The 25519-nt window shown below is 43.3% G+C and overlaps 1 protein-coding gene across 1 annotated transcript in view; it reads right to left on the bottom strand.

Annotated features, from left to right (window-relative positions):
• Positions 1–25519, bottom strand: part of LOC146776065 (polycystin-1-like protein 2) — an 865077-nt gene that overhangs the window by 54908 nt on the left and 784650 nt on the right. The window contains exons 38-40 of the mRNA XM_085637447.1: positions 17870–17997; positions 4738–4898; positions 2545–2755 (exon numbers count right to left, since the gene is read on the bottom strand). Coding sequence (XP_085493573.1) covers positions 2545–2755; positions 4738–4898; positions 17870–17997 — 500 coding nt within the window. The remainder of the gene's footprint in view (positions 1–2544; positions 2756–4737; positions 4899–17869; positions 17998–25519) is intronic.

Genomic DNA, 25519 nt, shown 5'->3' with positions numbered 1-25519 from the left:
TCAGCCGTCTTCAGCCAGGCTTGCTTGATTTTCAGTGGCATGGAGAGCAAGGGACCCACGTCTGGGCATACCCTTTCCACTCGGGGTGACAAATGCAAAAACAACAATTGATGGACAGAATGTAGAACAATGTCATACATTCACCCCAGTACAGAGATCTGGGCCTAAATCCATCGTTTTTTTGCTCACCATGCCGTTCCAGTTTGAAGCCAGCCAATGCAAATCAGTCTTCACCCTGTGCCTCTTGGGAACAGTCCAGACCGAACTGCCAAGCCAGGTCCTCCCTGGACTGGAAACAAGCATCCTAGGATCGGTTTCTGGCATTTCAGCCGTCTTCAGCCAGGCTTGCTTGATTTTCAGTGGCATGGAGAGCAAGGGACCCACGTCTGGGCATACCCTTTCCACTCGGGGTGACAAATGCAAAAACAACAATTGATGGACAGAATGTAGAACAATGTCATACATTCACCCCAGTACAGAGATCTGGGCCTAAATCCATCGTTTTTTTGCTCACCATGCCGTTCCAGTTTGAACCCAGCCATATGCAAATCAGTCTTGACCCTGTGCCTCATGGGAACAGTCCAGACCGAACTGCCAAGCCAGGTCCTCCCTGGACTGGAAACAAGCATCCTAGGATCGGTTTCTGGCATTTCAGCCGTCTTCAGCCAGGCTTGCTTGATTTTCAGTGGCATGGAGAGCAAGGGACCCACGTCTGGGCATACCCTTTCCACTCGGGGTGACAAATGCAAAAACAACAATTGATGGACAGAATGTAGAACAATGTCATACATTCACCCCAGTACAGAGATCTGGGCCTAAATCCATCGTTTTTTTGCTCACCATGCCGTTCCAGTTTGTCAGCATTCCGTCCATCATTTGTTTGTTGTAACGCTTTTCGCCCTAAGTGGGATGGGTATTCCCAGACGTGGGACCCGTGCTCACTACGCCACTGGAGTCAAGCTATCCTGGCTGATGACGGCTGATAGCCAGAAACCGGTCCTAGGATGCTTGATTCCGGTCCAGGGAAGACATGGCTTGGCAGTTCGGGCTGGACTGTTCCCATGAGGCACAGGGTCAAGACTGATTTGCATATGGCCATGTCTAAACTGGGGTGGCGTAGTGGGCAAAAGAACGATGGATTTAACCCAGATCTCTTGACTGGGGGAGAATGTCTGCATTGTCAGCATTCCGTCCATCATTTGTTTGTTGTAACGCTTTTCGCCCTAAGTGGGATGGGTATTCCCAGACGTGGGACCCGTGCTCACTACGCCACTGGAGTCAAGCTATCCTGGCTGATGACGGCTGATAGCCAGAAACCGGTCCTAGGATGCTTGATTCCGGTCCAGGGAAGACATGGCTTGGCAGTTCGGGCTGGACTGTTCCCATGAGGCACAGGGTCAAGAGTGATTTGCATATGGCCATGTCTAAACTGGGGTGGCGTAGTGGGCAAAAGAACGATGGATTTAACCCAGATCTCTTGACTGGGGGAGAATGTCTGCATTGTCAGCATTCCGTCCATCATTTGTTTGTTGTAACGCTTTTCGCCCTAAGTGGGATGGGTATTCCCAGACGTGGGACCCGTGCTCACTACGCCACTGGAGTCAAGCTATCCTGGCTGATAGCCAGAAACCGGTCCTAGGATGCTTGATTCCGGTCCAGGGAAGACATGGCTTGGCAGTTCGGGCTGGACTGTTCCCATGAGGCACAGGGTCAAGACTGATTTGCACATGGCCATGTCTAAACTGGGGTGGCGTAGTGGGCAAAAGAACGATGGATTTAACCCAGATCTCTTGACTGGGGGAGAATGTCTGCATTGTCAGCATTCCGTCCATCATTTGTTTGTTGTAACGCTCTAGTGGTGGGATACTGACAGATTTGGAAAACCTTGCTCTGGTAAAGTACTTGTGAAATATGGAAATAACATTAATCGTGGCACAGTATAGCTGTCAAATTAGCCATGTCGTATCTTGCACCTAGCTCTTTGGCCATCAACATTTTGGAACAATCATGAACTGTTCCTATCGTAAACGGGGATATCTGACCGAAAGAGAATGACACATTTTTTGATTTTAGTGCACATGAGATCAACGGTTGTGCTAAAAGTAGGGCGATTTATGCCAGGTAAATGGTGAAGCATGCTGAGACACGTGGTCATTTTGCATCCTGTATGTTATTCCCTTTTATTGGTAAAAAAACTCATAATTGCATGTTAATGGTGGTGTGATACTACAAGGATACAGCAATTTCGGGTGTAGATTTACCTCTCCACCTTTATTATAACAATTTATGATTGGCCATTTGAATTCTGGAAGTTGCACTTTACATTTTTTCCCACCTGTAGGTATGGGCCTTCATGCCCCCTCATTCAGGGCAATGTTGGCTAACAGCCAGGGCTTGAAAAAAAGTGCCGAGTGTGGTGATGGACTTTCAACGGAGGACAGTTAAAGAAATCAATGCATGTGACCTGTTAATCCAAACATGAAACTCAATTGCTAACAGGAATGGTGTTTTTCTGAAGGCAACAAGGAGCCAACAGCTACTCACAGCAATGGAATAAGCAAGGAACATGATTAAAATCACTGTGATGAACCCCGAGATGTCGCCCCAGGCTCTCTGCAGCGTTGAAGTGATCATGTTCAGCTTCGGGTTCAGCCTCAGCAGGTGCCAGAGTTTCACAGTGGACAGGAGCACCAGGAAGGCGATGAGATAACCCAGGACTGCGTCCGCTGTGGCCGTTTCATCAAAACTTACACACCTGAAACAACAGCCAAGCAATCACCTTCAAAGTCAGATTAAATCATATATATATATTTTAAGTTAATACATTTATTGTATTAGGAAAACTTTCTCAGCCCTTAGAAATATAATATTAAGTTGAATGCTGAAATTCCAAGAGTACTGAGTGCAGCGGGTTCTGGGACTGAGAAACCCATTAGAGGAGCAGGGGTTAACGGTACTCCCACAAGCCCCTTCTTATGTGTACCGAGGTAATCGCGATTGGACCGGTGCCAGGAGTTGGCAGCCATGTAATGAGTTTAGCGAGCTATAATAATTCCATTTCACCTGGGGATTTGCCTACTGAAAGCAGGTAAAATCTAAAAGTGAAAAAACATGAGAAAATGGGGCATTATTGAAACTGAGCGTGGGGGGGGGAGGGGGTAGTTGCTGATCCCCCTGCTAGTTTGCCATTATTAAGGGTACCTTAATGGTTCATCTCATAATCCCCTGTATTTGTGCCCCTGGCAGACACACAGGTGCCCGCTGTGCCGATCCTATGGGGTGTGGGGGCAGGATATCAGTCTGGAATCTTGGGACAATCAGAATGAGTTCCTTTTGCTGAACCATAGTTAGAATATCTTTTACTTTTGTCATTTACAGCTGCCAAAGCTGAGAACCCTTTATTAGGGTATAATTATACGTTTGATGCGAGTGGGTTTTCACCAGGTAATGGGGTTTGGGATGGAAAACACAATGCTACAAGATCTGTTTAAAATGCCATGCAATTTATGTACTGAAGTGTATCTTCTGAGTCTACAAATGGAAGAGATCATGAGAAACAGAGTCAGTGTCTGTGAAGCATCTGGGTGGACATGGTAAGTAGCAATGGCAGAAAATCTGCCCGGTTGTTGAATTTTCTGTAGTCGTAAATATAATAAAGGAAGCTGAGGTTCTCAGAGGAGGGCTGGGGTGGGGGTCGCCATTATGAGTGGTTGTAACACCCACAAATCTGAATTATCTCAACTTGATCCAAAAAAAGGGTTGCAGAAAGTGTGAATTTGGGGTGTGTCTTAAATGCCTCCATTTTCCGGAGGTTTAGAGGAAGGAATAACACCAAGTGCACAAGTTTATTTTATTTATGCTTGGCTAATTGCACAAATCTTTTCCTACAGGAGGAATGAATAGGGGAAATGCATTTGCACCACAAGATTGTACTTGCAAACTTGTCTGCATTGCAGAGAATCCACAGGCGCGTGACTAGGGTCTAAAGAAGCATGGGGCATATTTATAATAACTGACGCATCCCTGCATATCAGCAGGGATGCGCCAGTTATTTTGTGCCCCAGCTCCGCCATCATGGATGCGGCGCATTTATAATGCAGCGCACCATGGGGCAAAAACGGCACAGATGCGTCACGCATCTGTGCCGTAAAAGTGACGCATTGCTGGAGTTGGGTCGCAAGCGCGACGCAGCTCCAGCAATGCTCTGGGGGGCCCTATCTGCACAATGCTGCGTCAATCCTTACGCCTGCTTCAAGCAGGCGCAGGGTTTTGACGCAGCATGGGCTCAAAAGTGACTGAGTGAAATCTTGTAGATTTCACTCAGCCACTTTTAGGAGGCGTTCCTGCGCCGGAACGCCCCCACCTGCCCTGGAACGCCTACATGTGGCGCAGGGCTTTACAACGTGACGCATCTCCCAGATGCGTCACGTTGTAAATACCCCGCACCATGGAGCAGGATTTGCGCCGCTGCTGCGTCACAAAAGTGACGCAACGGCGGCGTAAATGAGGCGCACGTCAAACATAAATCTGGCCCATGTCTCGAAATCTTTGCTTTCTGTAAATCTCTGAAAGTACTTGGCGCCATTTTGAACATCACAAAAATAGCAACTGTGTGCAATTTATAAGCGTATTTTTACACTTTGTCCTCCCACCCCCGCGTGAATCATGCGCTTTCAAACTAAACAGTATAAAATATATAAAGTTAAAGCGGAACAGGATAAAGAGATTTGCGCTGACTCATCCTTGTGTTCCTGGTAGTAGTAGATGTCCCGCGCGCCAAGAACTGTTCTTTTCACAAACACCGACAGCGCGCACCAGCTGATGATAATAACGGCCAGTTCCAGAAGATTCCACTTGCTGCGAAAATAGCCCCATTTCAAAGATTTCATTAGCTTCGCCTGTGAAAAGAGAATTGTCCATTTTACTTGCATGTGGTGCAGTGCTGGGCGCTCTAATGACTTATTTGGAGAACGAGTTTTCCCATAAACCCAGAGACGTTTTAAGCCAAGGGCAAAGTGGACAGCTGCCCAGGAACCCCTCTCCCACGGGCCCCCTGGTAAATGTTCATAATAGCCTTATTATTTTCATCGTTGCATCAAGAATGCCGTCTGTGATGTAGGATATCTTTGTAAATATGAATATACTGCAATTAAGCTACATGTCAAGACTCGTGAGCGTGTTTTATTTTTTATATTATGTAAATCCACCCAGTTGTGATCACTGCATCGTTACTACAATAGGAGGAGCAGGCTGGTTGAACACTGTATTCCACATAACATATTGTAGTTGCAAGATAACATGTATAAATCCAAACATAAAAAGAAATGGCGGAATTAGACTGACAGACCCCAGGCAGATTGAGGTTTGAGCTGTTTTTGCACTTTTCTGAAAGTTTTATTTATAAGTTAAAAATATTTGCCATAAAGAACGGTTGAATTAGCTGAAATGCTTAATAAATTCAAAGTTGTTACCAAAAGGAGGCCCCATAATAAGTCCTTTGTAGTGCCCAAAAAATCCTTATGGTGTTACTGAATCCTGCAGGACTTTAACACCACACAACATAATCTAAACGAATTCCACAATCATAAAAAGGTTAATGTAAAGGTGGCCGAAAACATAAACCATAGGGCACAGCCAGGGTGTCTTACTGTATCTCGGTAAACAAATGAGATTCATACATGTAGAACAGATAAGGCTGCAACCCTTGCCCTGTGGATTTCGTAAAGCTGCTTGAAATTTACAGCTATTGTATAAAGGCGATATTCAACCACACCTACATCACTGCCCACACTCACTTCCATTTATGGGGAACAGCACTCAACGCTGACACCTTCTAGCTTTCCATTTTGTCTACATGCAGAAACACATATTCACTCCACAAAACCAATGTCACTCACTCACAACTGTGTTTATTTATGAATGAATGCATAATTACCAGTTTTTCGGTCTAGCTAAGGACAGCTTTAGCTGTGATGGAGTTGTGATTTAGGCTAAACAGATAAAGGAAAGTAACATCCCTCAGGCATTGGCTGGTGCTGGTGTCCCTCAAATACTCCTATATATATCACACCTATGCTGTTAACTCTTCGCTGGCTCCCTATTGAAGCTAGGAAGCTAGGACTATATACAAGACTGCTTGTATCACCCATAAAGCCATGCAGACTTCCACTCACTACTAACTAGAAATCAAACTCAAGATATCACGTAATGCTGAAAATCTGTTGCTCGAACCTCCAACTTTCAAAAGGAGAAGACTTATGGTGCAATCTTTCTCAGGTAATGCAACTAGAATATGGAGTTCGCTACAACCAAACCTTCGCACCACCACCTCTTTCCGGATCTTCAAAATGGACCTTAAAACTCTTCTCTTCCAAAGACATTTTTCTCAATAACACTCCTCGTCATGCCCCCCACCATGCGTATGCCTTCAAATTTAATGGCGTGACTCTGCCTGTTACATGACACTCTCAAAAACTATAACGACTTCTATGCCTTGAACTCTGTAAATATGTAATATATATTTGTGTAACCTTAATCGCTTTAACTTTTCTAAATATGTAATTTGTAATGAATATGTAATTTGTAAATACGCAACTCGCAACATTAGTAACTATAGTAGCTATACATATTGTCACCTACTACCATGTTACTCTAAATTTCTCATGTGACATTATTTGACTCTATTGTAAAGCGCTCTGACACCTCTGGGTAATATCCATGCTATATAAAAGTGCATAAATACATAGATTTCTCAGCCCACATTCCTCACCCTTTGCTTGACTGTAACTGTCATTCATGATGTATCAACTTTCTTCACAGCACCGGCACTTAGTCATGTAATTGGTGGTAGCACTGACATGAGTCCAGATAAGGAGAGGTATTCTCTTTACTGACATTTTGGATTCAGCTGCAATGCAGTCATTGAGTCATCCCTGATTGTAGTGGAGCTGCAGCTTCATGCAATTAGACTGGGCATCTTGCAATCAGGGCTAGCTTTAGCGCTTCTGGCACCCCGGGTGACAATCTTTTTGGCACCCCACATGACCTTCTCGGATTCCCTCACTATAGCCCAGCAAGAGTGTCCCTCATCTCTCCATGGCTCCTCTCTCACATACATTTCATTTTTAGGTCGAGCATTCAAGACCTGTTGTAACTTCTCTTGTGGGCTTAAATCCATCACTCTGCTTTTCATGTGTTTGTTTGAGTGTCCTTTAAAAATCCTTGCTTGCTAGTAGTCAGTCCTTCCTCTTTGTCCCTCCTTTTTCTCTTCTGTCCCTCCCAAGCAGCATAGACTAAGTACTCTCTCATTCCGCTATGGTTCTTTAGCTGTTCCTTCGGGGACTATTTTTTTCTTGGTTTTCTGCTCTGTTATTGTTCTCCCGTGTTTCAGCACATTCAGATACTTTAATATAATGTACACCTCACCACAGGGAGCAGTTCTACTTTACTTCTCCCTTACACTATATTTATTGGGCAGATAGCCACAACTTCCCTCTAATATCCATATAGGACCAGCTAATTTGTCACTCCTTAGCTCGTCATTGCCTTCCTATGACCGGCCACCGGATTTCACTTCTCTAGACGTAATTACTATTACACCTAAAACAACGTTACAATGATAACATGGAATTTGCTTCTCCCCTTTCCAATTTTCCAATTTAATTATATCGTACCTCTGCTCTTCTCTGGTTTTCTGCCTCCATCACTAGATAATCAAGAAGGATTGGCAATAGGCAAATATAGGATGCAGGGTTAATTACATGAAATACTTTTATTCTGACGTAAATTTAATCACCTTCATGACAGTTTTAAACTATAAATCTTAAGGGAGTTTGGCTCAGCCCTATACATTCCAAGATGGCAGCCCCGTAAGAGATGTAGACTTCCCTTTTGTTTTCCCATAATTGACATTAAAGAAAGGTTCGACACGACCTATAAACATGGCAGAATCACATCACACCAACAGACTCACACGATACTCGAGGATTTGACCCAGGACTTAAGGTAAGGGATTGCCTGATTAGAAACTCTAAATAATAGTTCACTTATTCATTCTGTATTACCAGGTACTGGGACTGGTTCACAGCTACTAGAACTGCAGAGCAATTTATAAGAAAATAACTGATAAATAAGAGAAACGTTTACTGGTAAGAATTAATTTAGCGTCTCTCTCTACTGTGCGGGAGGTAAACACAATCCATTGCTGTTTGCCATGCAGTGTTGTATCAGCCTGGATTACTTTGTCAATCATCTGCCTTGCCCGCGTGCTCACAATCTGAGATTGCAGTGATGATTGACACACTGGAGACTGCCGATAATTTAAAGGGATTGAAGGTGTAGCATCTTTAAGGACCGTCTACAGTCTAAATGGCAGGAAATCTTCACATCACTCTCTACACACAAAGGCTACAGCATTGTTAATGGCAGCCTGATTGTCCATCAAGTTAACTACGAGAGGATTTACCTCCTTTGACTTCTTATCTTTCCATATTCCTGGAATTATCTTTCTAAAAGGGGCCCCAGTGTACATAGTGGGTTGGATGAAAAAACGGCATGCACCACCGCTCCAGCCGCTTTATAAACATTCATTATTGCTACTGTGCTTTCAGTCCCGTTTTGTACCATGTTGGTGCTGTAACGTCCAATTCTTATTAGTGGTGCTTAATTTGAGCCGGTGCTTTCCGGTGCTCAGCACCGACACTTAATTGGATTCCTGTGCTCAGCACCGGCACCTGATTGTCCACACCATACTTAGAACAGTCCACCACATGGTGGCGCTGCTCATCTAATTTAGAGATTAGCAGAACAACGGTAGTTTAGGACTACGATATAAATTAAAATTGCTAATACCTGGCTCCCCAGCCATTTCTTTAGCTTTGGGGACCTGGAATAATCTGAACTGTCGCATTTACATGAGAGAGAGATGGTTAGTAGTTGTTTTGGCAACAATGACAAGGGCGATGGGTGGTGCAAGCTGCAGTGACCTCCTGGTCGGAGGCCTGGCACTTAATATTTTACAAATTAAGCACTGATTATTAGAAACATATCAGCTCATTTGGAGCCTGGTAATGGGAACTTTCCTGTCTGAGTGGGGCTGCTTGAGTCAAAGAATTCAATTTAAGGAGTCAGTCCGCTTACTGTTCTCATTCTACCCCAGTCCTTTCTGAAACTTGTATTCTTTTAATTTTGGCAAGTCCGTAAATTAAATGGTCTCCTAGCACCTAAACAAAACAACAAACAAGCATGTTGTGTGTCCAGCAGCCACTGTGGCCTACAATGGGTAGTGACCTTTGTTCGTTGCCAGCACATGCAGCCATATTCATTTTGTGGTCTGCACAATAGGACCTGCAACAGCTGGGGAGCTTCCTTGGCCCCAGGAGGGCAGCAACAACAAATCCACGGGGCACTAACATATCTGCTTGCGCAGCTGAGCTACCGGCACGTGTCTGGACACTAAAGAGCGTACCTGCTCAAGGAAAACCCCAAAAAGGAACTATTCTGATTGTGTGCAAAGTCAGCTGTCCAGTCGCACAGAAGAAGGCCATAGCTCGACCAATGTCTCTTCGGAAAGCGCAGCCTACTTTGTGCGCTGTTCACTGTCTGTGGGTTTTAAGTATTCATGTATGAATGCAGTGATTTCAATTTTTAAATCGCTTTTACACAGTTCGATGATGACCTATTAACGTATAGGTAATCCTTGTCTACCCAGTTCCACAAAATCAGTTGAATGTGTTTAATAGGCAACTCATGTCTTTTAAATAAGTGTCTGTGCACAGTGCCTTTTTATTGTATGGTGCTACACTACAGTGAACGCTGTTTCAGGGAACTTTAAGAGCTGATTGTGTACAAATTCACAGGACAGTAACAAACATTCGACATTGTGATTGTACAGAAATTCACAGGACGGTAACAAACCGTCCTCTAGGCCCTGCTGCTAGCTGCTTCTCTGGTCCTGTCTGTAATTCCTCATTCTAAGTCCTATTGGCAGTGCTGCTAACTGCCTGTCTGGTCCCAGTGGTAATTCCTCATTTTGAGTCCTCTAGACGGTGCTGCAACTGTGTCACTGGTTACAGTGATAATTCCTCATTCTGAATCCTCTAGAAAGTGCTGCTAGCTGCTTCTCTGGTCCCAGTGGTAATTCCTCAATCTATATCCTCTAGACAATGCTGCTAGCTGCTACTCTGGTTGTGTCAGTAATTCCTCATTCTAAGTCTTCAAGACAGTGCTGCTACTCTGTTCCCATCAGTAATTCCCCATTCTAAGTCCTCCAGACAGTGCTGCTAGGTGCTTCTCTCGTCACAGTGGTAATTCCTCATTCTAATTACTCTGGACAGTGCTGCAGCTACTCCTCTGGTCTCATCAGTAATTCCTCTTTCTAATCCTCTAAGCAGTGCTGCTGCTGCTTCTCTGGTCCCAGTGGAAGTCCCTCATTCTTAGTCCTCTACACTGTGCTGCTAGCTGCTTCTCTGGTCCCGTTGGTAATTCCTCATTCAAAGTCCACTAGACAGTGCTGCTTGCTGCTTTTCTCGTCCTGTTGGTAATTCCTCATTCTAACTCCGCTAGTCAGTGCTGCTAGCTGTTTCTCTGCTCCAGTTGGTAATTCCTCATTTTAAGTCATTTAGACAGTGCTGCTAGCTGCTTCTCTGGTCCATTCAGTAATTCCTCATTCTAAGTCCTCTAAGCAGTGCTGCTAGCTGCTTGTCTGGTCCCAGTGGTGATTCCTCATTCTAAGTCCTCTACACAGTCCTGCTAGCCGCTACTCTGGTCCCATTTATAATTCCTCATTCTACGTCCGCTAGGCAGTGCTGAAGCTGTGTCTCTAGTCACAGTGGTAATTCCTCATTCTCAGTCCTCTAAACAGTGCTGCAGTTGCTTCTCTGGTCCAATGGCAATTCCTCATTCTAATTCCATCACCGCCGGCCTTCTGTGTGTATATTCAATGTACACCCGTACCGCTGTGGTCCCCACAAGTGTACAGGTTTGCAGGTTTGCAGCAAAGTGTACACATGTGCATGCTGGTCTGGCATCCCTTTGTTTTAACCCGTCCTTCAAAGTGCAGAAATAAAACACATATGCACTGCTATCTCCTTGTATTTCTCCTGCTTCTCACACCATTGCCTCATGCGGTGGTTCTGGAGGTGTAAATTGGAAACAGATGTCTTGGAGGGACTCTGGTGTGGTGCTTGCCATGCCTTGGTATAGCCACAAGCCTCCACTGGCAGAAATACAATGCTGGTTCACAAGTGTAACTCGTAGCTGTCCCTGGTGTGGGTTCTATTGGGTGAGATTTTATAATTTCCATGTGACTGAATACCTTAAAGCAATCACTGACGAAAGAGATTCATAAGTGGTCTGCCATCTGCTTGCACTCATTTTTCATGCCGCTACTCCAAACCAAAACACATGGGTAAAAGACATTGTCAATTAGAACGCCAATAGCTCTAACTCTCGCAAATGCGAGAACTATTGCATTCCAAATGCTTGATAAAGTGCTGGTAAAGGCGGACTTTTTTTTGTGCAATTGTATATGGCACAAACTCGACCCGAAGTTATTGGAACGCTTTACAGGAGTACCAGTTACTTTACCCAAGGACCCATACATTTTTGGTAGGCACGGGGAGATTAAGTGATTTGCGCAGAACAACAAGATGTTGAGCTGACACCGAGACTAGAACCTGGTTACCCAGTTCCAAAGTCGGCAGCTCTGGCCATTATGCCACATCCTCTCCTCATCCTCTTTACCAGTCCACTCAGGTATCCACATAAAATACAGATCTGTTCTTTGCATTTAACATATTAACCATCTACACTACTTTATGAAAAGTCAAAAATGCCACTAGACAAAACTCCAATCTCTCTCTCTAGCAGGAACATTAATCACAAGAGTCATCTTGACATTTTGCTGCCTAAAAGCTGGATGCACATGGAACTCTGCAGAAGGGGCTTTTAAATAGTGAGTTATTGCTAAATACAGCACCCCCCTGAGGGTAGTGCCCCCCTCCCCCCCATGTCTGTGTCCATTGCAGCCACACCGGTCGTACAGCCCTAAAGTCGGCCCTGCTTGCAATGGTAGCTAAAAGTGTTGTATAACAAAGGAAACACAGAGTAGTTGTAGCCACAAGTGATGGCTACTGGAATTATTGACTGTTTTCATGAATTTGTGTTTTCTCCATTACTGATTGTAATTATACAGTATTACATGTGAACGTGTGCATAGGCAACCTATGTTCAATTGTCACAGACTTCAGTCTACTGAGGGGGTTCAGGGTTTTTTTCCCCCGTCCTTTTGCACCGTTAGATACCTGACTTTCTGAACTCTTACGTACACACTAGTGGGCGCCATCGTATACCGCAATTTATAAACCTTTCTCTATTATTTACTCTGATGGCTTGTGCAGCCCTGGTGTCAACATGGGCCGTATCGTTCTTCTCCACTGGACCCTGCACTGTTCAGCATCCCCCGCAGTGCTCCTCGTCTCTGGACCCTGGGCTGCTTCCCATCCCATCTTTTAGACCACTGGCCCGGCGCTAATTACTTCCCCCTTAACCCTGTGCAATGCCCCACCCCTTCAGACTATGTACTGCTCTTCCCTGATAGTATTTAGGTTGCTCCACCCCAGTTTGATGTTGTTGGTGCACCTTATTTTGAGATACTGTAGGGCATCTTCTGGTTAACAGGGCCAAACAGTGACGTGAAAAGAACAGCTTTCTTAACCAACTCCTGCAACACTTGTAATCACAAACCATAATCATTCTACACTTTTCCCTTATTTAATGTATCTGCTTCGTGTTTAAGACCTATTGTCACACCATTCACTGGATGGTCCCTTTAATATTTGATAGACTTTAGGTCTCATAAACACCTATGTTCTGTGCTTGAAAGTGTCGAAATATTTGGAGAAGTGTATTTGGAATAGGAAGATGTATGAGTCTTTAGGAACGAGACTAATGAAGAGAAAATGAACAAAGTTCCTGCTTCCAGTTGAATATTAAGAATTTCGATAAGTGTCCTCTCCTAACAGAGCTATTTTTCCAAAATGCCCCTGATAAAGAGGTGGAGGGGCCACAATTAGGTGGCTACTGCTCTTTGGGTAATTCTACCACATTCTGCACCCCTTCATTTGGGTTGCTATTCTATTCTCTTACCATGTGCTTGTTGTTGTTTTTATTTAAGTGCTAGGTGATGGTGTACTAAGAGTGAGTACACATCATGATCAGCTGCAGTGTAACTGACCTATGCTGACGTACAGAAAGAGTACTTTGAGATCACAGGTTATTTACAAAGAGGTTTCATGCTCAGTGCATTGCCCTACCACCTGATGTTTTATTACTGCAAACCTGTGGTGGTCTTTTGTCCTCACTAAGACACCCTTGATTCTGTGTTGTGAATTTTCGTTGTCTCTGTGGAAAGTTGCTGAGGATCATTGGCAACAAAAAAGGCCCTCGATGGGAGACCCCATATTTAGAAAAATCTCTGGAGCTTTACCTGATGTGCAGCTAGTAATGATTTGGCTGTGGCACTAAATTTAGGTTATCCTCAATCTTGAATGAACCAAAAGGACTCACTTTAAAGTTTTACGAGATGTGTGCATGTTAGTTCCATGACTGTTCTTCTTTTGGCTTTTATGAAATGTTTGAGATGACCCAACACATGTAGGGCAGATTCCCCGGTACATATTGCCTTAAACCAGTGAGCGGCTTCTCCTTAGGGGTATCACGAGGTCTACCAAGTTCTGTGTGTTTCAGTGGTCCGAAATGCTTTGTTACATCATCACGGCCCACAAATCGTAGAGTAATCTCTGACATTGATTCTAAGTATTTTCAAATACATGTTCATTGTGTACATCTTGAAAAGATGACTAGGTTTTACTATTTGGTGGATTGACTAGATCAGGGCTAAATAAACAAGGAGCTTTCTATTTCAGGATTTCTAAATATTCGAAATGCTCGCAGTGTTTTTTGTGTTTACTGTGCTACATTGCATTCTAGTCCAAGTCCAAGTTAATTATTTACACTCATTTCAACATATGATCTAATGCACACCAGAGTCACGATTACAGATAGTACCTTGTCAACGGTTGGGCAAATCATTGACTGTTGAACTTATTAACTAACACTTGGCTGGAACATCAGTCTGAGCAAAATCAAGTGTTAAAATACTTTTTGTAAGTTCACTTTAATTTAAGTTTTTCCTGTCACTGACTGTGTAGGTGTTTGTGAGCTTTTAAACTGATTCATTATGTTCTTGAGTATTGTACAATATATTTTGGCCTACATTTCAGAAATTGGCTTAGAAATCTGATCAGTGAACATTCATCAGGTCCCAGTGTTTTCAGTAGTGGGATAAAGGCACCTTTTCAGTATTATGCTGTCCGGGGCAGAAATTACGTAATAAGTGAATATCCTGTACGTGGGTTACGCTTACAGGGTTTTCAATTTGTGTCTGATTCCTCCTTGTTCTCCTTAGTTTGCGGCATAGAATGTTGATATCACTTGTTATCCCCAGTTTCAAGGTGTGCAAATTCTGAATGTGTGCTACTTGGCTGCAAGCTTTGCAACCGTTTTTTACAGACATTTGCACCTGAATTAAAATTTGCACCCGACTGGAGGTAAGGGATTCTGTGGGATAAATAAGCAGAAATGTTATATCAACTTAAGTATTTCCAAGAATCTGCTCCATGAAATGGCTCCCTCATCATACTATGGAACTAAATAATTTTGGGTTTGTATTGTTTTTCTTCTATTTTATTTGCTGGTATATACATTATTCCTCCATGCAAGTAAATTACTAAGTAGGTATGTAAAGCTTATTTCCTATTGGGTGTCGTTTTAAGTCCCTCTTTCCATTATTTTTTATGGAAGGAGTATGCAGTACCTGTCAGAGGCCATGCATGTTTCTGGACTTACTCCAAGGCTGGGTTGTAGAACAATTAGCACTAATGGGGCATTTTTGTCCTAACTGGGGTGGCGTGGTGAGCAAAATAAAGATGGATTAAACCCATCTGTGACTGGGGGTGAATGTTTTGCCAATGTGCAACATTCCGTCCATCATCTTGTGTGTTTTGCTGTTCGCCCTATGTGGAAAGGGTATGCCCAGACATGGGTCCCGTGCTCACTACGCCACTGGAGTCAAGCTATCCTGGCTGAAGAGGGGTCAAACCCTAGGATGCTTGATTCCGGTCCAGGGAAGACATGGCTTGACAGTTCGGGCTGGACTGTTCCCATGAGGCACAGGGTCAAGACTGATTTGCATATGGGCATGTCTAAACTGGGGTGGCATGGTGAGCAAAATAACGATGGATTAAACCCAGATCTGTGACTGGGGGTGAATGTTTTGCCAATGTGCAACATTCCGTCCATCATCTTGTGTGTTTTGGTGGGTGTTCATCACATCCCTCTCTAAATCCATACTTAACCCTTCATTAGCTCCTCCTTACCTTTCCCTAATCCATTCCAATTTGGTAGTAATTATTCCCCATTTGCCAGCCACTCCCTCAGATTCCGCCCACATTTACTACTAAAACGTATAACTAAGTATAAGGAGTTCTCCACACATGTAGCTGAGACCTCTGCATAGAAAAGATAGGAGAGGGAGTCAGGGTATCTTCACATGGGTATGTTAATAGCATTTTCTATTATGAAGTAGTACTATTGTAGTACTACTAAACGTACTACAACTTGCAGTTTGTGAATAGGCCCCTGAATGCTTATGTTGGAGCAATTCTGTAAACCTCTTTCCTCTCACACAACATCTGCTTCCTATGGCAAACTATAGCCAACTGATGTGTGTGAATTAATGGAAAATGAAAACCGAGAAACCACTTTGGAGGAAAATAAATTATGGAAAACAATTTTTAAGGAAAGTCAATATTGAGGAAATACAGAAAAATTGAAAATTAAAGGAAAAAAATTGTTACGGAAAAATCCATAATTACATTAAACATGTGTAGAGTTTAGGACTACTGTGAGGTTTTTGGGTTCAGGGATGAGTAATGTTTAGGGTGATGATGGGTTTTTATAGGTCAGGAACAATTGGACCCGGTCATACAAAGGGGGTTTTAGGGTTCAAAGAGGGGTGGGGTGAAGGGGTGGTGAGGGGTTTTCTGGTTCACGGATGAGTGGTGTTTAAGTATGTGTGGGTTTTTAGGTTTCACGGATGGGTGCAGTATAAGGATGTGAGGGATTTTAGGGTTCATGGGCAGAGTTTAGGGCTGTGAGGGCTTTCACATTTCAAATAAGGGTAGCTGCTGGGGTGGTGAAAAGTTTTAAAGGTTCAGGATAGGGTGGAGTTTAGGGCGGTGAGGGGTTTTAAGGATTCAGTGATGGGTGGAGTTCACATGTGAAAAAGGGTTTTTCGTGTTCAGGGTTGAGTAGTTTTGGGTGATGAAGAGTTTTCATAGATCATGGATGACTGGTGTTTAAGGGCGGGGAGGTCTTTTTAGGGTTCAGAGATGGGTGGAGTTTGGGTGTGCTGAGGTGTTTTAAGGGTATGGAATGGATGGTGTTTGGACGTTGAAAGGGGTTTTCAGCAATGGGTGGAGTTAGGGGTAGTGAGTGATTTTATGGTTCACAGATTGTGGAATTTTGGGGTAGAAAGGGTTTTCAGGCTTCAGGGATGAGTGTAGCTTAAATGTGGTGAGGGATTGATGGTGTTTAGAGGTTGTGAGGGAATCAGCGATGGATGGTGTTTACAGATGGCAATGCGTCAGCGAACTAAAAGCCTCGGAAGTAACTGTTTGAAAATGTAAAAGATATATATAAGAAATATTGTCCCCTGAAGTAAAACACTGAAATAAATATCTCAGACAAAACTGTTTCTGAAAGTAAGACCTGAAACCATTGCATTCACACTTAAAAAAAAAAGCCTTCAAAACACATTCAAAAGGGGAGAGGTGTGGTGCAGGGGCCAGATCGGCTGACTCCGGAGCGCGAGGCTCGTGGTACAATCTCAGCACCGGCGGCAGCTCAGCTCAGCACCACGTGACTCTGGGTAATAGGTGACTTAATCTCCCCAACGGCCCCCAGGGCATTAAAATCCTTAACGGGGGACATATGTTCGCACTTTACAAATAGGAATTATATTATATTATATTATAATTTCAACCAAAAGACATTCTATAAATTGGTTTCTATGAAAAAATAAATGCCATTCATTCTTAAAATTTCCATTAAATAGTTTAGATGAAGTGGTTTCTCAGTAATCATATTCAATGAAATCGTTTTTCCATGAAATCTCATACAACCATATCCAACACCCTTCCAATGTATGGCCTAATTACAACTGCCCTGATGGCAGATGCAAAAACTAATATAGCCAATAAAATCCAACAATGAGTGTTCAAAATTCATCTATTGCGATAATTATTGTCTATTGTGAATTTGACCCAGAACACCAAAATCCACGAGTTGATGCATATCAGGCATTTGTTACCCAATAAATTCCAGCAGTTTTTACCCAGCAAAATGTAATGGGGGTGAAACATTATCACACCTGCTAAGTTCCCAGTGCAATAAACATCACACCACTTATAGTTGAAATTCCTGTGCAAAAATACATTTGCAGAGGGAGCACAATTACAATTTAACGGGCCACTTGTAATGAGGACCATAGACTCTAAAAGGCATCCAGATACAGCTGGGAATTGGTGCACTTGGTGGACTTGTCACGGGTATGAAGTACTGTACAAATACAACATTACATTACAATGCACACGCTTTCTAAACATTGAATTAAATCCCTTGAAACAAATTTCCTTTATAGTTTATCATTAGCAATTGAATCTGTCACATAATGGATATTCAGGAAGAGAAATGGTGCTCTTCAGATTTTTTGTTTCAGTGTTCTCTATGTGACAGACTTTTCTTTTACCTGCAAGACCATGTAGTAGATGATGAAGAGAAAATAAATGACTTCCGCTGCAACAACAAAGATGTGTAGTCCGTCTGTATAGGGGTAAAGTCGAACACTCTGCAGCTCCGAATGTGTGAAGAAAACCCCTGCATTAGAAAAATTATTTCAGTTTTTAAAATATGCTTACCCAATTTGCTTTACATTAAGAGATTGGAGGCCAAAAGAAGAATTTAGGACCATTATCTTTGAGTGCAAAAAGTTTTTCAAAACTTTATGGTGCTCTGCTTGCTTTATAGTTTGCATTTGATTCATAATTATATGTATATGCAAATTAGGAGTGGAACATGAATATCGAATAGGAAATATTGTGGAACCTTTATATCAAGACAAAATATAGAAGACCAAAATATTGAAAGCTAAGAAGTTATAGGTTTTCTATACCTAACTCTACATATATGCAACTTAAAAAAAAATATTTAAAGGTTTTGCAGTTTCTAAACGAGGCTTATTTTCATTTCCTTTAAAAAATAGAGAATTATTCCATATTTTACATACCATCCAAATGGGCATAGTAAAGGCCCTGCAACATTTCCTTACTAGAAGTCCCAAATAAATACTCATTACTACTTTGGCGGTCCTGGACTGCTGTTGCAATCCGGCAGTCCCACCACCCACATACCTAGTGGTCCGCCCACCAGATTATGATGCTGGCCGTGAGACTGACATCAGATCGCCGCAAGACCACAGCCGGCAACATTATCTGGGATCCCGCAGTGGCGGCGGTGTAGAAAGCGGCAGTCAATGGTGGCGGTGCTGGCATCGGAACCACCGTTGCAATTATGACCTGCCTTTCCACCAAGCTTTCCATGGCGGGCACACCGCCATTAAAAGTCAGCGGAAAGGCAGGTATGAGGACACAAACAGGGCCCCTGGGTGATTTAGCCCATGGGGACTGTGGCTGGGGGCACATGTTGTACCCCCTATGCTTGCACTATTTTTCGCGCACTGTGTGCCATGCACAACATGGTGCCCGACATGCAAGAGGCACTACACTGTGGCGGCATTTGCTTCAGGCTCTCTCCATGAACTGAAGCATGCCACTGCCATTGCACGGCCGCCACAACACTGCCAGCCGCCCAATAAGATTATAATGTGGCAGTCAGTTGGCAGCCGGCTTGGCGGCGTTCTCCCGACCGCCAGATTCTTAATGAGGCCCTTATTCATGATCGAGGGTGAAGTACATCAATCAGTGCTATATAACGTGCTTTTAAAGAAAAAAGGCATCTATCAATTAACCCTAATTCATCTTGTAAAAGTGCATTCCATGTGTCATATTAAGTAATTAAGGCTCAAAAAAATATTCCTTGCCGGAAGTCTTAAATAAACACCACTTCCTCTTTGAAGCGAAAGAGCATCAGACAGTGCTTTTCAAAGTTCAACAGGTCTACTAATTCATCTTGCTGAAGTGCTTTCCATATAACATGTAAAACATTTCCAAACATTAAAAAGCATCTTGCCCCTCCCCACCCTTTTTGTGTATAAAGATTCTTTATTATAGACAGTATGCAGCTTGTTCAGCCATATATGAAAGTCTAGTGGATCCCTTGTTGTCCAAGAGCTAGTAATCACTGACCAAGCTAGCAGAATTGCTATACACCACCAACTTCACTGGTTTCTATTCTTTTGACCTAGATGTCTAGAACCTAGGGTCCAGCACAACCAGGGATCCTAAAATCTCCTGAACACATGTTACAACCTTATCCCAGAATCCCCTTAACTTCAGGCAACTCCAGATCAAAGTTTCCCATGTGCCCCTCTGATTACACTCCAGTCATGCAGTTTCTTAGGGGTATGATAAACTAACCACAATGAATATATTTAAAATGTGTCCCCACTCAAGAGTTAGGAATGAAAAACTAATATGTCTGACCAGTCTCCCTGAGCCAACTTCAAGCTAAATCCTTCCTCTATTTATTTTGGGCATTCAAGAAACATTTTATCAACATCATGTTATGCAAAGTTCAAAGCCTTCTTGCCCACTGCCCAACATTCTTTGTTATATTTTGAGGACTGTATATTTATATCTTTACTACTGTACACCTTCTGAAGTACTTCTGGTAAGGACTTCACATCAGTATTTAAAAGCAGCAGCATTTCTGTCTTGGCAGTATTTATTGTATGTCGTGCCACAACTGGAATTTTCTTTAAAAGCTCAAAAAGGTTTTCAACAACTGCAGAGTCTGGCTGAATATTTAACACCAAATCATCAGCATAGAGTTTTAGTCTGGGGGAGCCTAGTACTGGGGCTTGGAAAGTTTCCATTCTCCTCAAGGCACTGGCATGGGGTTCACTGAGAGCTGCAAACAATAATGGTGACAATGGGCATCCTTGCTTAGTGCCCTGAGAGAAATTTAGTGGAGCTGAAGTTTTCCAATTTTATGCCAGTTGAGCCACGGAGCCCTGATATATTTGGGCAATCGCATTGATCAGCATCTACAAATAACACCACCACAGGAATCCTGTTAAACGTACAGTAATTCATGGCTTCACTTAAAAATACGTATTCGAATATAATTGATGGGATGGTACAAACCCATTCTGGTATGTCTCTGCTAAGTCAGGTTTTACCTCTGAAATTCTCCTGGCTAATATCATCTTAAAGACCTTATAATCTATGTTAAGTAAAGTGGTGGAGCGGTACGAATGCACCTGCTCTGGATTCCTCTCCCTTTTAGGAAAGCATGTTAAAATTCCTCTCTTAATGAAGGGGGAGGGATCCCTCCTTGAATAATATAATTGAACAGCTCATTAAGGAGGCTCTTTAGATAATTAATCATTAGTGAGTACCACTCGGAAGGATACCCATCCCCTAAAGCTTTACATCTTGGGAGCTCCTTTACCACTTTCAACACCTCTTCTATTTCGATAAGGTGAATAAGGTTGCTCTCAGCTTCTGTTGACAATAATGGAATTTGGGCCAGGGTCAAGAAATTTGTAGTATCTGCATCTGAGAGGGTCTAGATTTTGTTAGTATATTCTACTGAAATGAAAAAAAAAACCTCTAATCCCTCTCTATCCCCCCCTCCATTTTTACTATCCTGGGATCTTCTATTTTGGTGATATTATTCCTGACCCCTCAGGTCAGGGTACCTCATGCCTGCAATTTTCCACTATCTTTCCTCCTTTACAGAGCTGTTGGCTGTTAACTCTGTTAAGCCTGCGCATTTATGATCTCGTAAAAAACGTTTGGAATTCCGTCTTAATTTCTTCCCTAGCTGAGTATCTCGGTTTATCTTGTACCTGCTGCAGTCTAATTTTAGTTGATTGGAGCTCCCTTAATAGGCTTTGATATTTCTCATCCTCTAACTTTCTACAGGTTTTTTCATAAGCTATGATCTCCCTCCTCATCGTATCAGCTTATATGCCTCCTAAATGTTTTGCGGTGATGCAGAACCCTTATTCTCCTGAAAAAAAGTTGAGTCTCAATCTCACACCATACCAGCGAGTAAGACAGATAGAGCAGAAAGTGGCAGAGCGGAATAATACAGTTACTTCAGTCCTGATAAGGGGGAAGGAAGTCCAGCCTCTTTCTTGCTTATTGCGTGCGCATCTTCTCTCAGCCTTTGCTAAACATAGAAGTGTTCCTTACCTCCTTCTTCTTGGCTGCCCTTAACTTCTGTTTCTCCCCCAGTGCCAAGCTTGTCTTGAACCTTCTATAGTCTGTTTTCCAGGGGCCCCGGGGTGGGTAGAGGGGCCATTATTGCTTTGGGCTGCTATACCTGCTGCACTTAATTTGGTCCCAGTCCCCCTGCATTTCAGAGGTTTGGTTCGCCCTCGCGAATTCTAGCATTTCACCAAAATAGAGCACAGCAATTGAGCAGCCGTTGTAGACCAACGAGGGATGTGCAATCGGGGGGGCTGCACACGGACTCTCCTCTCAGCCCTGATATTTGGCAGTCTCCATGACAGCTGCAGCCACAGCAGCCATGTTGGCTGGAAGAGTGGCCCCACTGGGTGAGACACGCTAGGCGGAGTTGCCCATCATCTGACTCTCCAGGGGATTGACAATTGTTGAAAGCAACAACCAGTAATAGCCCACCACCCACATATATGTAATTTGAGGATAGATATATCGTCAAGGTACGTAGATGTGGAGTTAAGATCAGTAAATCTATACTTCCTCTCTGTGCACTTAGCTTTCAATATTTTGGTCTACGATGTTCTGTTCATGATATTAAGGCATTACGATTTTCCTATTCTTGAAATTCAGTAGAGCAACCTGCAAATTAACATATTTTAGGTATTTGAGTTACAACATACATGTCATACTAACCCAACCCATTCTATATATTTGGCAATTTCATATTGTGTTCATGTAAAAGCTTTTGGAATCACTTTTTTCAATATTTTCTCTGGAACTTTTGGGTATCCTCCAATCCCTGAGTTTCTTTCCAGAACCTGCTGGGTTCCCAATAGTTCTCATCCACACATATCGATCCACCCTCATTTATAAATCCTGCCTGCCACCTGCGATTGCTCCACTTGGCACTCAACACACTAATTCAATACTGAATCCAAGGGTTTTTGGAACCATTTTTGCAATTTTAGTGACCAGTCTCTTTGTGAATCCCTGCCCCTGTCATTAAGCTCACCTTTGCTTCTTGTAAGAACATCTTGGTGTCCCCTGCTTGTTGCAGCAGCAGAAAAGGCCTAATCTTATTTCAACATAGAATTGGCTCTGCGTCTTCTGTAGAATCCAGCGACCAACTTTCAGCATCCATTTTCTTTTAATTCAGGAACTTTGGTGCAGGTGAGAAACTGTCAGTGTACTCAGTTAAGCCCACTGCCAGACCTATTTCGGGAAAGCCACAGGACAGACATGGGCTCCCAGGTCCCGACCATGAAGGGTTGAGACCAATGAGTCCTAGCGGTCTGTCCAACTATGACTCTACAAACTGGACCAGGTATAACCCCTTCCACACTTGACTCTCAGGGTACTGAGAGCAAGCATTCACATGCGTTTCATGGAGGTAGTGTGGGAGTGACTGAGATCAGAACTCACCAATCAATCAACAGATACAATAGATTTAATATCCAGCCCAGTGCTTGCCTTTGAATAAAATGGAGGTGTGTTTAATCACACAGCAGCAATAAATACTACACAAACCATCTTAGTATACAGGACACAGACCTGAGGCGCCCTTGTGGTGCTACAATTGCTGAGTTTCCCTGCTAATCCCATCCGGGTGACCTTTTTGTGGCTGACCTCCTCTCTAGTGAGATAAAAACCATGAATAAGGCTCAAGGTCAGTCTTACATTTCTCCATTAATACAAATGCTCACTCAGATGATAGTTGTCTCAGTTTTTAAGCCCTGCTGGTGTAGCAGATAGATGATAGTCTTTTCGTCTTTCCTGCATAGTAGGTCTGGAAGCCCATCTGCACTTGTGTAGGTGGGGGATGTGACAAATGAAGATAGTCCAAGGAAGCCACGCATAGTCTGCATCTCGATTTATGTGCCTGCTCTACTTGGTCCTGTGGCGCAGCAGTCTTAGTGCAGGTACAGTCCTCTCTGCTGCAGATTCCTCTGGCAGTAGGTAGGCTGTGGATCCCACCTGAGCTGACATAGGTAGCTGCAGCCCTCATCAGACTGATGCTGGGACTGCAACAGATGCAGCCTACATCGGGCCGATGCAAGGCAGGCAGCACTGGTCTATCTCCATACCCACATCACAGGCACAATGAAGTGTGAGGTTTCTGCACCTGGCTGTCATCAGCCCTACTGAAGCAGTAATCACTGATCGACAAAAAGGCAGCCCTAGAAACTGGAACTGGAAATTAGATCCCCCGCTTCCCTCACAGGAATGTAGGCAATACACTTCTGCTGTCAGGGAGAACAATCCTCACCCTTTGTCTTGTGTTTTGGGATACCAAGGCCATTCAAAATGGATGCCACTGGCTTCGGCACACACGCACACACACTCGTACTAGTGCAGATGTGCTAGATGCACTGCACACATGCACCACTCAACACACGTACAGGATACAGCGAAAAGATGAAGGCATACACATAGCAGTGGGTTGGGCTGGTAGGCCTCACTCCCAGTGACATGGTTAAAAATGATACGCTGCCTCCACTGTTTTATGCACTATACCTAGGAAACTAACAGTCCTTCTCCCATGATGAATGTACAATTGGTAAAAGGAGAGGGGTACCGACGGATAGAGCGGGGCCTCAGAATACCGAGCAGTTGCCGGGCGAGGTGAGGCATACTCCCACATAATGCTGGGAACACTCTGACATCCCTTAAACAACTGGACAAATCAATGACTGTTTGATTTTGGTAGGGTATTGTCACGATGATGTTCTTGTTAAAGTATATTTTTTGTAAACACATATTTCTGCAGTAGCATTCCACCATAAATGGTCCTGACGAAAGCCAGGTAACTGTAACCTTTTGGCTGAAACATGTCGACCTCTATTGCTATAAGATAGTTATTTTTTCAAACTATCAGTTTTCCACATGCCTTTTTAATCTTGGCACTTTTCTTGACACCGAATAAAGTTGGGTGGTGTTATCAAGTAGCCATTTTTATCACACTTTTCTTCTGTTTTGCACTGGATTTCACACCTTTCTCAGCACCACTATACTTTGAGATTCTTTCTCTGGAAGGTTGCAAACTCATTGCATATACACAGTGATGGTTCCCCTAAAATAGGGTGCATTGCATTGAGTTGATCCACCTTACTCCCAGATGATTATGCTCCGCCAAAGCGGTGGGCTGATGGGATTTATCTCAACCTAGTGGGTTGACTTTATCTTCTTTTCTTTTACTCCCAGTTTCTTCACATATTGACCGGTTCTCTCCCTTTTTGCTGTTTGAGTGTACAATTGGTGCACCTCTTCAGGTCACAGAACAGTGCCAGGACCTTACATAGTAAGGGTCAGGCCTAGCCCTCTGAGAACACACCTAGTTAGTGTTACACCAGGGCCAAAATAAAGGTCAGAATAGCTGATATGCATGCAGTCAGGCACTCAGACAGAGGAACATCCTTGTATCCCATGCAGGGGACATACCCATCCCAACACTAACATACTCTCAGATTGTGTACATTAGAGGCTTTTTATACCATATTTCTTCTCAAAGTAAGAATTCCAAGCAAGTCACAGCTAATTTTTAGCCCCACCTTAGTGCTGATCTCTGATCTCTATTCAGTTATTTCACTTGGCCACAGCCTTTACGAGAATATTAAACAATATATTTTGCGTCTAGAAAACGTTGGCCCAACTTTTAGGAACTGACCGTTTAGTTCCTTAAATGCTACATATGGATACCTACTACAGCACTCACAGTGCTTTTATTACTGTAATCTAGGTTTTCATCTCTGGCGTGGACATTTTCATGTCCTCCAGGAAAGGACATTGTTATATAAGTAGGTCAGTGGTCTAGCTGGTCCAGACAGAAGTGAGACACCAGGAACTTCCTGGGTGGAGACAGAAAGTACTAGTTTTTCCCTCTCACTACATTGAGGGAAGCAGAGAGAAGATGACGTGGGAGAGTAGCTCCACATCAGTAGGCCCTGTATAAAAGCTGAGAAATTAATAAAGATGAGTTAATAGCCTTATACCAGGTGCTGTCTTTTATGCAGAGTGTTATGCTTGCCAGT

The sequence above is a fragment of the Triturus cristatus genome, chromosome 12 (assembly GCF_964204655.1).
Source record: "Triturus cristatus chromosome 12, aTriCri1.1, whole genome shotgun sequence".
In the NCBI taxonomy this organism is placed as follows: domain Eukaryota; kingdom Metazoa; phylum Chordata; class Amphibia; order Caudata; family Salamandridae; genus Triturus; species Triturus cristatus.
This window is presented reverse-complemented; position numbering and strand designations above follow the sequence as displayed.